The sequence below is a fragment of the Macrobrachium rosenbergii genome, chromosome 55 (assembly GCF_040412425.1).
Source record: "Macrobrachium rosenbergii isolate ZJJX-2024 chromosome 55, ASM4041242v1, whole genome shotgun sequence".
Lineage (NCBI taxonomy): Eukaryota > Metazoa > Arthropoda > Malacostraca > Decapoda > Palaemonidae > Macrobrachium > Macrobrachium rosenbergii.
In genome coordinates, this window is record NC_089795.1 from 20323738 (window position 1) to 20338645 (window position 14908).

The 14908-nt window shown below is 37.6% G+C and overlaps 1 protein-coding gene across 1 annotated transcript; it reads left to right on the forward strand.

Moving 5' to 3' along the window:
* Positions 1–925: 925 nt before the first annotated feature.
* Positions 926–10452, forward strand: Chrac-14 (DNA polymerase epsilon subunit 3 Chrac-14). Its single transcript, XM_067099509.1, is given in 3 exon segments — positions 926–1140; positions 1143–1238; positions 10076–10452. Coding segments are annotated over 3 exon segments (504 nt in total). The 5' UTR covers positions 926–968; the 3' UTR covers positions 10312–10452.
* The last annotated feature ends 4456 nt before the right edge of the window (positions 10453–14908 follow it).

Consider the following 14908-nt stretch of genomic DNA (forward strand, 5'->3'; position numbering starts at 1 on the left):
ATACTATTTCCTAGATATACAAACTTGAGTGAGTGGATGGTTTCCCCCACCCCTCACTCAGCTGCTGCTAATAAAAACTTGTTACCAAGCTTAAACAGCCTGACTAGCTCTTGCTGAAGGTAATCCACATAAAAGACTTCAGGTTTGTACAGTAAACCCCGTCATATTCGGGGATGCGTCCCTCCCAACGCGAATACTTAAAACCCCTTTAAAAATACTTAGAACTGCCTATTTTGATAGTTTAAACAAAAAAACTCTAAAAATGCTTATACCTGAGTTTTTTAGTATTTTATCACAAAAATTGCATTTAATCATGAAAATACAGTAATGAGTGAATGTTTCTCAGTGAAAAATATTGTGAATGGGCGAATTTTCTGCAAATAATGTGTATGTATGTTCCATAGAGAAATCCACAAATAGTGAGGCTGCGAATACAGGGGTTTTACTCTGTATATCTATTAAAAATGCAAATCATATTGAATTTTCAGTGTTGGAATGCCTCGCTTCAAGCTAAACCTCCATCATTGGAACTCTTAGAACAAGATATCTGCTTAGATCATAAAACTCATATATGTAGGGAGTTTCTCTTGTCTTCGTACTTGAATAGCAGTTCATCCATCTTATTAATGGGTTCTAATGAACAAGCAATTTTTTTAATACAAAAACACTTTTTCATTCAGACATAATAACCATAAGGGACTACTGTATACCCCCTTCCCAACCCCGTACTCATTCAGTGCCCGGTAAAGCATATTGAAATAAGTGTACAGTACAGTAGCCTATATGCAAATGGTGATGGGAGTTTAGCTGAGTGGAGCAGTTGCTTTCTTTTCAGGATAATGTTGTGACTGGGATTAGTTGTACACAGAATAAGCCTTTATATGATTGATGAGTTTGTATGTATATTTTTTATTATAAAAGCATTACTCTTTATTCAAGTATTTAACTTTTCAGGCAAAATTCCAAATATGGCAGAAAAGCCAGAAGATCTCAACTTACCTAATGCTGTCATCACTCGTTTGATCAAAGACTCATTACCAGAAGGTATTGTAGTTGCCAAAGAAGCTCGTAGTGCTATTGCCAGAGCTGCTTCAGTCTTCGTCCTTTACACTACCTCCACAGCCAATAATCTGGCACAAAAAACAAGAAAAAAACTGTCAGTGCACAAGATGTCTTTAATGCTATGAAGGAAATGGAATTTGAGAAGTTTGTTGAACCCCTCCAGGAGAGTTTAGAGTGTAAGTATAGCTTGGTTTAGTTTCATAAAGCTCAAAAGAATAGTTTTGATGGTCTTTGAAGTGCAGTGGGAATGGCACTAAAATACTGTATTTATATTGGAATCCCATTGTATTAGGTTTTGCATTATTAAATTTTTGTCCTGAGAAATCCATTAGAGAACACTAAAAATATGTCATGTGCCTTAATTTTCCTTTGTAGCAGAGATTAAATTATGTTGAATAAGCAGATTGCCATGTTGGAACCAACTTTGAAAGTACATATAATGTAGGTGGCTTAATTTCTGAGAAATCCAGTATTTGTTCATAGCTACAAAGGTATTTTATTTGGGATGAATCTTAACTACTATCAAAGATACCTAGGTGCAGCCAGCATTCAGAATAGGCTGATCTGAATGAATGTCTGGTTCACCTGTTCTCCACCAGGTGTGACTTGAATATTTTAGTTCTTGTTAGAATTCTTCTTGCTAGCTTTCATAATGGTGGTCAGTACAGTCGCTAGTTTCGATGTTGAGTTTATCTTAATGGTATTGTGACTTTTTTGTCTTGTTTGCTCAGGATGTCTTTGACCTACATTAGGAACAAAACATCAAGTTTTGCAGGAATGATTTCTGTGTTAACAGTTGGTATTCTTCAGAATTAGATACGCCCCTGCAAGCTCTAGTGTTAGATAGGCACACAATTTGAGCATGTTTAGGGCTTAGGAGTTTGATGTGAATTAGGTGTGAAGAGTATGCATAGGAAAAGGAGAGTCAATAATTGAAGAAGCAGTTAATTTGTACATGGATAGACCTTTTACTTCCCTTCTTGGTTCCATCTCCTACTTTCTCATCACCACCTCCTCTGCCCAGACCTGATCCTACACCCTTAGCTTCACCTTCTGCTCCCCCTCTAGTTCAGGGAGAGCATATTCTAAAGATGGAACAGGATTCAGTCTTACTCTAGTTATATTAAAAGTTTGACTGAACTTTGTTCTTAGTAACCAGTCTGCATTCCCCCATGGTGTGTGTTCTTTTCATGGTCTCCTTTGAAAGGTAAGGTATTGGTGGCCTTGCCTATCTGTAGTCTGAGCTTTGGACTGCCCAGCAACAGTTGGAAGAGTTCGCTGCCAGGGAACTGAGTCAATTCTATAGGCGAGGTTATTTTGCATCTTCTGACATCTTCCTCTCACCTATGTCGATCGGTTAAGCGTTTGCCTTGCGTGTTTCATACGCTTAGTGGTGTTACTTCATGATTTCCAGCCACCTTGCGGTACAAGAGGGCGCACTTTATGTGTGGCTCCCTCTGGTGCCTTACCTCCTGTGTTGCCTATGGTTTTGTTCAAGGAGTTGGTTCCTTCTGCTCTAGCGGACGAGGAAGTTGATGTAGAGGGGATATCTTCTGTGATTCAGCCACTTGTTTATTGTTTTGCTTCCTTTTATTCTCACTCGGCTGAGGAGGTAGATGTGATAGAGACTAGGTCTGTCATCCTCAATTACAGCCTGAAAGGCCTTTTTTTTTTTTTTTTTTTTTTTTTTTTTTTTTTGCTGCAGAGTGGTTTGAACCTTTAGAAATGGCTCCTTTAAACCATTTAAACTCTTTCTTGGTACCCACTTGCAAAAATGTAAACTAATTCCAAGCGCTTTTGCAATGGAGAGGCAAGTCTTATTCTTCTTGCCTTAGATTTAGAGCTAAGAATGATTTTAGAGCATTTACTCTTAAGAGTTTAGGTGCCAGACTTGGTCTCATTTAGGGCTAATGAGATAGAGACACTTTTATGCTGTGTAAGGGCAATTAGAATTTATTAAGATTAAAGCTAATTACAGGCAATGTTAATCATTTGTTTGTTAGGCGATCAAACACTTCTGTGTCTAAAAATGCAGTGTCCTTTTTTGTTCACTGTTTTGCCAAATTATAGCGTTAAAAGTTTAACTCTGATCTGTCACCTTTGACGAAGGTAATTATTTATAATGTATATGAGCAATTTGCTAATTCATTTAATTTTGAGAAGTTTGTCTCTGGAGAACGTAATTAACACGGCACTTTAGATGTCATTCCATTTTTGCCATGCATTTCCTTAAAGATGGAGAAATTTAATTTTAGATTACAACCTTCATCCGTTAGTCACAGTGGGTAGTCTTTTCCTGAACCAAATGAAAGAGCAGCCATGTACAGTAGTCTCTTTCCTCAATTCTAAAGTGCAGTCTTGATTGTTGGGGAGCATGAAGGTACATTAATTTTATAGGAGCATGCTTTTGTATCAGTAGTTATTCTTTAAGTTTTGAATATTTTTTGTGGGGCTACTGGACCCAGGCAAAGGGGTCTCATTAACACCGCTTCTGCTGAGGCAGCTCTCTCTGTAAGGCTGCTTTTACAGTACCTTATATACCAGAAAACCTTACTCCAACAGGAATCCACCTTCTGGCTGCAGTACTATCCAGAAAAGATTCCAGATTAGGTTAGAATGTTGTGTGTTTCATGCAAAAAACCCTTAGTTTACTTGGCTGGGCAGATTCATTTGTAGCTTCACTAACCTACCATCCTTCTCTTAATGTGGAAATCAGCTATCTGTAACAGTAGGTAAGATTCATCCGAAATAAAGTCAATTTTCATAATAAAATATATTATTCAAATGCTCACCTTCTGTTAAAGTAAAACCATCCCATCCTCCCTACAACTTTGTGGGTTGTCAAGAAGAATTCTGAGAACCAAAAATTTGAGATACAACAGGTGGGAAACAGGTGAACTAGCCAGTCATCCAAGTCAGTCAAGCAATCTCTTTATTTTAAATGCTGACCACACCTGCTGGTGCAAAGAAATGGCTATCTTTAACAGTAGGTAAGTATTTAATAGGTTTCATTGATTCATGTTAAGTGCAGAAATGTATGCACCATGAGGACAAAGCTATTCGGTACTTGACTGTAATTAACACTTATTTCTTGACACCTGTTATGCCAACTAGAAAACTTGACTTTAGAGAAAGAACACATTTTATATAAGTAACTTACCAAGTAATTACATTGCTATTAGTTTCACTCGCTCGGCAGCTAAAATTCTGAAATTCGCAGGTCACTATTTTGTTTTGGGTAGGTGACTAGCCCCGCCCACTTTCGGGGAAAGAGAGGAACAACTAGCAAAAGAGCTTCAATTTGTTTCTGATGGCTGTACACTGGTTATTAGCAGCAGCTTTGTTTTGGAATTTGCTATTTTTCCGATTGTCCTTTCATCAGTTGGTAAAGTATTCTTGCATTGGTAGTTTTGCGGCATACTTAGAGTTAGGTTTCTTTTTGAAACGTTATTAATTGAATATAAAACTTTTTTCCCGATTGTGACTTTTAGTTGACTTGTTTTCTTCGTAATGTCAGACTCGAGTTCAACTAGCTTTAGATATTGCAGCAAAGGCTGCAATACTCGTTTGACTAAAGAATCTTACGATTCACATACAGTCTGCACAGACTGTAGGGGGACATGTATGTACAGTGGATTTCAGTTTTAAGGAGTATTCAGACTGGGACAGTAAGAAGTAGAAGACAGGTCACATTTGAATAGACTGGCTAGAGATAAGGAGAGGAAGGCGACTGCTAGACAGATTAGTAAGTCTTTACCCAGCCAGGAATCTCCTAATTCTAATGTTAATGTCGATGTTGATGTTCCTGTGATTTTTGTGAATCCCGTTCCCAGTTCTCCATCTGTTCAACCCTCTCCTTTACCTGGCTTTCCCATTGCCAGCCTCAAGTCGAAGATTGATAAGAGGTTCACATTAATAGTGGAATCCATTGCCCAATTAACGTCATCTGTGAAAGTCCTAATGGACAATAAGAGTGATTCGGAGTGTCCAGTAGTGCCTAGTGTAAATGAAGTGTTAGTGGAGGAAGTGGCTGCCTGTCCCACCAATTCTCCTAGGCAAAGGTCAATGGCATACTCCCATAAACCTGGGAGGAGTCAAACTGGTAGTTAAGGGAGGTCAGTGGAGTCTGTCACAGGTAGTCGCCCCCACAGCTGAACCTGTTGCTGAATCTCAGGTTGCAGCCAAGTGCCACTGGAGAGGCGTATCTTTGGAGCTGGCGGAGAAGAGGGATCAAGGAAGAGCCACCTTCAGGTTTTCCTCCTTCCAGGTTATCCAAGAGGAGATAATTATCACATGCCATGGGGGAAGCTCCTTCCCTGGGAGTTTCTGCCTCCTCCCAGGGGGACTTCTCCAGGTTGATCAACTCTTCCTGAAGACCTGCTTTTTCTTCGGGAAAGATTGTATTTAGTGCTTCAGAATTAGCCCACCTTCTTAAGAACTTGTTCAAAGTTTTTGAAGTTTTAAGCTTCCTTGACTGGGTGGTGGCCGCTCCCCAGAGCAGAGAAACTGGCATATAAAGGTCAAAGAACTGAAAACATTTCCTCTAGGACTACAGTTTTTCAAGTCAGAAGTATGCAGCAAGACAGTGGCAGTCCACTCAGACAGTATGACTGCCCTGTCTTACATCAAGAATCAAGGGGGAGCACACTCATTCTCCCTTTATGAAACAGCAAGAGACCTTCTTCTCTGGGCTAACCAAAATCACTCCAAACTTCTGACACGCTTCATTCAAGTGAAGTTAAACATTATGGCAGGCGAATTGAGCTGCCAGAAACAGGTTTGACTGACCCACAGAGTGGACCCTGGATCCTCAGGTCTGCTTGGATTTATGGAAGTTGTGGGAACACCAATCCTAGATCTGTTCGCTACTTCCAGAAACTTATCATCTCCTGTTGTTTTGTTCGCCAGTCTCGGATCCGTTAGCATGGGCTACAGATGCCATACTTCAGGACTGGTCAAACAAGGAACACTATGCCTTCCCACCTCTCAGTATGGTGAGGCAAGTAATAAACAAATTTCAGAATCATCAGAATGTATCGATGATATTAATAGCCCCGTTTTGGCCATCAAAGGAGTGTTTTCTAGGCCTTCTCAACCTTCTGGTGGACTTCCCAAGACTGCTACCTCAAAAAACTCATCTACTCAAACAGCCTCACTTCAGGCAGCTTCATCAGGGGTTGTCTACTCTAGCCCTGGCAAGCTACAAACTGTCAGGAAGCTCCTTAGGTAGAAAGGGTTTTCAAGATCAGCTTCGTAAGCTGTTGCCAAGTGCAGACGACAGTCCCCTGACAGAGGATATCAGACTAAATTGGCAGTGTTTCGAGCCTGGTGCAGAAGGCATGGTATTTTGTCTACTCAGGCATCTGTAGCAGAAATAGCAGACTTTCTGCTATATTTGAAAACTCTACTAAGGGATTCAGAGCCGATGAAACACAGTTTTTCGGCAACAACTTTTTACCAAAGCCTCGGATAAAGGTGAAAGTTGGCAAGTGTATATTTCATAACCCTACCTAATTTTTGCAAGTTTTATTTAGACCTAAGTTCGATAGTTTTGATATTTATAGAGTAAAATGAAGTTGCTGATGCTGGAACCGAGAAAATCACAGACAAGGATCCTAAAACAATTTGTTACGTAAACGTAATATGACATCATGAGACTCCGCCCATCCACCAGGTAGGCGGTGAATGGATATGCTTACAGTTTAGGCTTCAGCAGATTAGCAGGATATGGAATTGTCCCCATGGCTGCAAGACTGCATTTGTGTTACAGCTTGCGTCTTTGTACTCAAGCGAGAAGACCCACAGAAAGATTTACTATAGTGTATGTAGGTAATTATTTCTGTAGTGGGTAATAGTTACTTGGCCACCCCAGAAGTGTGTGCACGAGCTGTTGTTAGACAGTCCCGAACTCTTCCACAAGAGTGACCATGAAGGCATTTTGTAAATAAATTATGTATAGTGTTAGACGTTTTATTTGTACAGTATATCTAAAACATATTTATTAAAACACAATGATTATAACAATATGTTCCTCATTCAAACTGATTCCAATATATTTTCCTTTCCATGCATATCAATATAAATCGTGTTACATTTGATTGATATTAAGTAGGTAAATAATAGCTTGCCCTCAAAATTTTGACTCTACCATTACCTTTTATTTGCAGTGAGTAGTCTATACAAGCGCTGTTTAGGGTGCTGTATAATATAAATAAAAAAAAAAAACAAAGAAAAATAGCAATGGGTTACATTAACTGAAATAGAGGTATCATTGCTTTTCATTTGAATTCTACTTCTAGTGACTGCTCCTGACTTGCTGCAAATTGAAGGCTATAGTGTTGAAACCTGAGGTAAAACAAAAGTATAAACAATGTGAATATCAAGAAAATGGAAGAATTCCAAGCTAACAACTTGGTTCCAACAGCTGCTGTGAAAGTTGCAATGAAACCTCCACAAAATAATGATAATAATATATAATAATAAAATTATTGAGAATGCTTGCCATCATTGATATCGCTGAAACCTAGGATGGGTACTAATATTAATTAGTGAATATGTCATCAGCAATTGGGCAGAGCCAAAGTGAAGAGGACATTTTCCCCTATGTAAACTTCAGAAGTTTACATATGGGAAAATGTCTCTTCACTGTGGCTCTGCCCAATTGCTGATGACATATTCACTAATTAATATTAGTGGGTGGAGCCTCATGGCATTATAGGTTAATGTTATTATTGTGTTCAAAACCCTTACCTGCAATTTTGGTGGCTCTGGCATAGGAAACGCACTTTTACTCTGATAAGTACCAGAGCTATTGAACTTAGGTACTAAATAAGACTTGCAAAAATTAGGTAGGGATATAAAATACTGTATACACTTGCCAATTTTCACCTTTATCCGATGCTTTGATAAAAAGGTATTGCCGAAAAACCATGTTTCATCGGCTCTGAATCCCTTAGTAGGAGCCTGTCGACTTAGGCTTCCACGATCAAAGGTTATAGGGCCATGTTAAGCTTTGTCTTCCAATACAGGGGAGTAGATCTTTCCTCTAATCAGGGCTTGTCTGATCTCATTAAATCTTTTGACACCACAAAACAGAAGGAGGTAGCAGTATTCCCATGGAACTTAGATGTAGTTCGCAAATGGTTGTCCGGCCCTCAATTTGAGCCTATGCACTCAATTTCATTAAGGGACTTGACCAGGAAGACCCTTTTCCTAGTAGCCTTGGCGACAGCAAAACGGGTGAGTGAAATCCATACAATGGATAAAAGAGCTTCTCCCAAGGGAATGCTGTCTGCTCATTTTCCCTGGGGTTTTTAGGCAAAAATGAGACATTCTCTAAGCCCTGGCCTCATTCTTTTATCATTAAAAGTCTGTCAGAAATATTAGGTCCAGGTGAAGAAGAGAGAGCTCTGTGTTCTTTGAGGGCTCTAAAGTATTACCCTTCACAGAACAGAGGAAGTGCATGGACCTTCAAGTGCCTTATGGTGTTCAATCCAGAACCCATCACGTCCACTGTTGAAGAATGCCCTGGCATTCTTCCTCTGAGGCCTCATCTTGGAAGCTCATTCCTTGATTGGGGATGAGCCTTTCCCTCTTGTAAAGTAAGAGCTCATGAGATAAGAGCTGTAGCCACTTCGTTGGCATTCAGACATAATTTATCTCTTTCCTCCATATTACAGGTGACTTTTTGGAAGTGTGAGTCTCTGTTTGTATCCTATTATTTAAAGGAAATAGGGACAGTATATGATAACTGCAATACACTGGGTCCATTTTCTGTGGCTGGCATGGTGTTGGGGGAAGAAGTGTAGGAAGTATTCCTTCCTTTTTCTCTTGGCTTGACATAAGGGTGTTGAGATTTTAGGGGAGCCTGGGGTTACTGTGTACCTGGTGTAGCCTCCAATTCTTTTATGGTTGGGTGGTGGTTTTAATCTTTTTGTGGTATAGGTGATAATGTCTTTTCTGGGTTATATATTTTGTACTGCGCCCAAGGCAAGGATAACATGTTATTCTTTGTTAGCAGTCGGAATTGTCCTTTGCTACAAAGTACCCATTGAAATAGTAGGCAACCCACGGCTATACCGCCAAGCCACTATGCAATGAAACGAGTGCCAACCAGAGGCAGTATCTTCCTGCAGCAGCTCTCTTATTAGGTGGAAACAATAAGCATTATATTAATGCTAGCAATTTTTTGTATTCTCAAATTCATTGCTATTCCTAATGTTTTGGGGTAGATATGTACATGCATCCCACCTCCTGCCAGTGTGGGAATGAGTATTGTAATTACTTGGTAAGTTACTTATATAAAAATGACATTGTTATGATAAAGTAAAGTTTTATATACACTTAGCAAGTAAATACACGATTGGAGCCCGCCCTCCTCCCCTCTCATGAACATAGGAGCATAAACAAATTGAAGTTCTTTTGCTAGTTGTTCCTCTCTTTCCCCGAAAGTGGGCGGGGCTAGTCACCTACCCAAAACAAAACAGCGCGACCCACGAATTTCAAAATTATAGCTGCTGAGTGGTATCATAAAAATGTCATTTTTAATCCTTTTTATTTAATGGGTATGGAAAAAGAATTTACCACAACACTCTCTAGGTAAACAGGTGGCATGCTTTTGGCAAAAATTGGAACTAACAGGTTTAGCATTATTTTAGAGAATACTATAACCATAGAATATATCATATTTAATCTTGTTCCCAGTTACTTGTGATTTCCAGAATAGCTGGAATCCAGATAAATGGGTCTTCACTATAGCTGATCTTTCAGCTACCAAATTGTATGGCATAGTTCTTACATTACAAGTTTTTAATGTTCCATATTCACTCTTACCCATCTGCTGACCTTTAATCAGTTAAAAAGAGTTTTAGCCCTAAACATGGTGAGGTTATATGTTTCAATCAGTTTTCAAGTTGTGGGGCTTTAATCATGTAAAGTTTTGGTTCCATAAGTAGTTTTTAAGATATCCTGTTGCTTAATTTCCTGTTGTTTAATTTCTTTTCAAATCCAACAGTATACAAGAAATCTATGCAGAATAAAAAAGAACAAAAGGAAGCAAAAGCTAAAGCTAAAAAGGAGGAAGAGGAAAAGAAAGCAACAAAAACAGAAGAAAAGAAAGTCACAGATAGTGAAACAGATGCTAGTAAATCACAAGAGAGTTCTGATGCTGGTGCAACTGAAGAGGTGATTAGTATGGACACAGAGGATGCTGCTCAAGAAGTCACGGAAAATGGTGTTGAGGTGTTGTGATTTATCCAAAAACACTTTTATACTGTGTGTATGTATTAAGAACTTGTGTGGTTTGTATGCCAGACTGTAAATGTTCTGTATATTGAAATTATTTTTACAAGTGCAGCAGAATTTTAATACCATGTGGTGAAAATGTTTGGATGATTTTTATGCAATATTTGTGTCTTTAAATTTCAGTTATATGCAGAGTTCTCCTGATAATTTTAGAGTTGGTATACAGCTGTATTTATTTTTGTAAACTGGTTTTGAACTACCATATTGTTTTATTTAAATTCTTGAATTATTATTGGCATGTCCTGAGTATTTCATTAGATGTACCTTCTCATAGTAGATATGTACAAAATTCTTTTATTGAATTTTTAGAATAAAGACAAAAGCTTGAAGAATTTGTAATGCTAGCCTCCTGGGAAAATTGAGATTTCTAAATCATTGATTTGTAGTTTCCAGTGTTATGGCTCAAGTTTAATTCAGTGAAAATATGCAGAGTGATGCAATTGTTTCTGCTATTTTATGATTTTGCACACCAGAGTGTCTTCAGGTATGCTGAATAAATGTAAAGAAATGGATATTGAGTTTGAAAAACTTTAGCTATTTGCCAGATTCTAAGTTTTAAACGACAAAAACTAGAAATATATGTAATTTGTTGTCCATGAAATAAACAAACCTTGTTATTTTACTTCTGCTCAACATAAAAAATGGCCAAGTAGCCAGGTGTGGAGATTCTCTTTCAAATGAAGCCTTTCAAGAGATTCCTGTCACAATCGCTAGGTTTTCAATAATAATTCCCATAGATTCTAATCCCTTTACACAATACATCTCAGTATAAACAGAAATGGGCAAAATGGTGTTCCATGATGTAAACCAACTTGAACTGTAAGCATTGCAGTCATTTCAGTCTTGCCAAAGGCTCTTACCAAGTTCCTTGTTCTTTTGTACTATAGATCATTGCAACTAACCTAACCAACTTTTCTGGTACTTTCTGTCTCATAAATGCCAAAACACCTCCCTTCCTTGGTATTTTACTGAATGCCTTCCTAGGTCTATAAGTGCACAGTGAACTTGTGACTGTCTTCAACCTTCTTTCCTGCAACGGTCTAAATATAAAAACAGGGTCAACTGTACCTCTTCCTCTAATGAAATTGTACTGCTGTCCACCATTCTTCACAGTTTTTGTTATCTCTTCAAGTATTCCTAAAACCAACATATGTTGTTAGTTTTAGTTAATTCACACAAAATATCCCTTTTGTTTAACCACATTATTCGTCAAACTTACTTTCTATTCATTTGACATTATTGTAATTCCTCCTCCCACATTGCTTTTAACATTCCCAGAATTCCTTCTTCCCCCTGTGTGCAAAACACCCTCCACATACCAGTACAATATTGACTTGGTGCTCTGCCATTCATTTAGATATAGCCTTTGTTATCTCTCAAGATTGTATCTCAGTCACTTACCCCTCAGCACTCCCTACCTCCCAAAATCCCTTCTTTCAGTTACTTTTATTAAGAAAATGAAGGAGGGGACCTGGTTAAAAAACCAAGAGAAGGTAGCATATAAAGAGCAAAGCTGAAACAGCTTGATTTTATTATGATAATGAGAAGTGTTAGCAAAAAAAATAGTTTTACCATACCAGGTAAGGCATGCCTAACTTAACATGGCCAATATGTGCTGATTTGATAAGGGAAAGAAAAAATGAGAGAAGTAATCAAACAATAAGAGCAAGGTAACAGAGAAATGCAGTTTCAAGAAACAAATAAAAACAATCAGCATATAGAAGGCATACTAAACTGGTAAACTAGTGTTGTGTGAAATCCAGAAAGAAACCTAGTGATGCAGTTGATTAATGATTCACGAAAGTCCAATTACTGTATAGTGAAGAGAACTGTGGCAGTATCAGCTTCCATGTTGTGCCTTCTTAGGACAAACTTTGTGGTCAAACCTTGACTAAGGGCAGCAAATATCTGAGATTTGGTGTTGCCTGGCAGTGAGAAAAACAAATGATGTAGGATTGGTTCCAAAGTTTATCTCAGGATGAGACAATAGGAGAGCAGATAGATGATCTCGGGATACTTTGTTTAGCATGCTCTACCACCAAAACAGTCTTGAGATCTACAGAGGTTTGGGCATATGTGGGATATGCCATGGTCCTAAGTCACAAGCTGTATATCCCTATACAGCTCTGTATTCTAACTTCTTGAGTGAAAGGCCCCTGACACCTCCCTCATACATCTTCGTGTTCCATATTTAATCACTTCAAACTTTAAGGCATACATTGTCTATACTGTACTTCTTGTTTTGATGGGTAGCCAGTGCAATTCCTTGAGTACTGGCATTATTTTCTTGCAGTTTTGTTCGAAATAGCTTTTTATTCAATTGGTAATGCAGTAGGTCATAGTGGATTGAATTACTATAATGTAACCCACCAGCGACAACATGAATGAGCATTTTTAGTTATGCTTGTCTAAAAATTTCTTTATAAATGCAGTTTCAGAGGTAATAGCCTGCCACTTACTGCCTAGTATAACTCACAACTCTCACTGAATTCAACACATTAATTATTATAGTACTTAAGATTACCTTTCTTTTGAATTTTTTGCAAACAATCTTATCCTCATAAAATATCACTATTTCATTTCTTTTTATCACCCATTTTCTTCAATTCCTCCTGTATTTTAAAATAATTTTTACCATATTGAACTGTATATCATCTGTGGAAAGCTTAGCTATCCCATGTTTCTTAAGTTGGTACAACAACTCAACCATATAAAAATACAAAAGCCGGTGTTGGACTCTGCACGTTCCCTTATGGAACTTCTTTTTTCGGCAACTCTGCTTTCGAAAAAGTTCTACCCATTTAAGCGCAACACTTCCTATTTTCAGATAGTTTTTTCCATACATCACTTTTCATAATTTCCAGATCCCTGGGCAAGAAGTTATACAAATACACTAAAGTGTGAGAAATAGTGCTATGGTCAAGCAAAATGATACCCAGTGGATTTAATCTTGCTAATATCAACTTGACAAAAACTTAATTTATTCACTTGAACCTGAGAAAAAATTAAATCTTGTAGCTATTGCTCTGTACACAGATATTCAAAGCATTCAAAATTTTATTTTCAAAGATTTCAAGAAATAAGTGTAGCTCATTTATTACATCAATTACATTTGTCGCTGTTGCACGAGGCTGCTACTGGTCAATTTAGCAGGTAAAAGGGGCGATGGTGGTATAATACTATAGGACAATTTATAAAAAAACTTTTTCATCAACAAGGACTCGAATCTTATTTGCAGTAATTCAGTTCTCTTCCTAATCCTCTTGAGCCCCGCCTTTAATGTTCTACATCACTCATTCAGCATGATTCATGTAATCTTGTGTGATCTATGCATTTTTAATGGCAAAGACAGTTCTTATGGTCCTCTAATTCGCTGAACATTTGCAGCAATATGGACCATTCTGTCTCTTTAGCAGGGCATGTCTGCTTTGTGACCGTACCTTTGTCAGTAGGTACAGTCTCATGATATCGGTCTCTTACATTACGTCCCCACTTTAGTTTTTTCATGTCATAGTTTTCATGAATTAAGTCTATTACTACTGGACCAAAGTAGGTGATTGAAAGGCCCCTTTCTGGTGGATATTGTTGATGAGAGTGTATTTGACAGAGAGTCACTGATGGACAGCAGACATGCTTGACCAGTTGAGTAAACCAGATCTAGCATTTTTCATTTTATTTTTTTAGTCGGTTATGTTGTACATTATTTACCAGTATAAGTAGTAGTAGTGCTTGAGTGTGTTAGTTTTTTTACTCGACCAACCATATTTCGTGATTACTGAGAAAACTGCGATGACATGGACTCACAAGATTGATTAATTGTGGGTTATCTGGCGTCCTAACTGCCAGGGTCACCGACGCCGAATACTAAATGTGATCTTTTCACTTTTATAGTATGTTATAAAAATTAAAATTAAAATTCTGCTAAATCGAACTACATATAAATTTTATTAAAAAGAAAAAACAAAAAATAAAACTAAAATAAATAAATATATAAAATTCTGCTAAAAAGAACTATTAATAAATTTGATCCGATAAACAGTATAACTTAAAAAAAAATATATATATATATATATATATATATATATATATATATATATATATATATATATATATATATATATATATATACATATATACAGTATATATATATATATATACTAAGACAGCACAGCTGTCAAATATGTTTGAGAAGACCAGCTTCTTTGATAAAAAGAGATAACATTATTAATACATGTACTTTCTCCCAACAGTTTTGCCATGTTATAGTTACCACCTTCTTCACTGCTATTTGATAAAAAAAGATTCCTAAGTTCCACCAGACTGGGACACTCAACCAGCAAATGCCTAACAGTCAGTGGAACCAAGCAATTGTCACAGAAGGGCTCATTCTCCCCATTCATCACAAAGCCGTGAGTTAAACGTGTATGGCCAATACGTGCATCTACACAATACAACCTCCCACTTCCTTGGCATTAGGTCATTTCCAAGGGTGTGTCTGACTAGTGATTTCTTTCATTTTATTGGCCTACGCTGTCCCACTGAA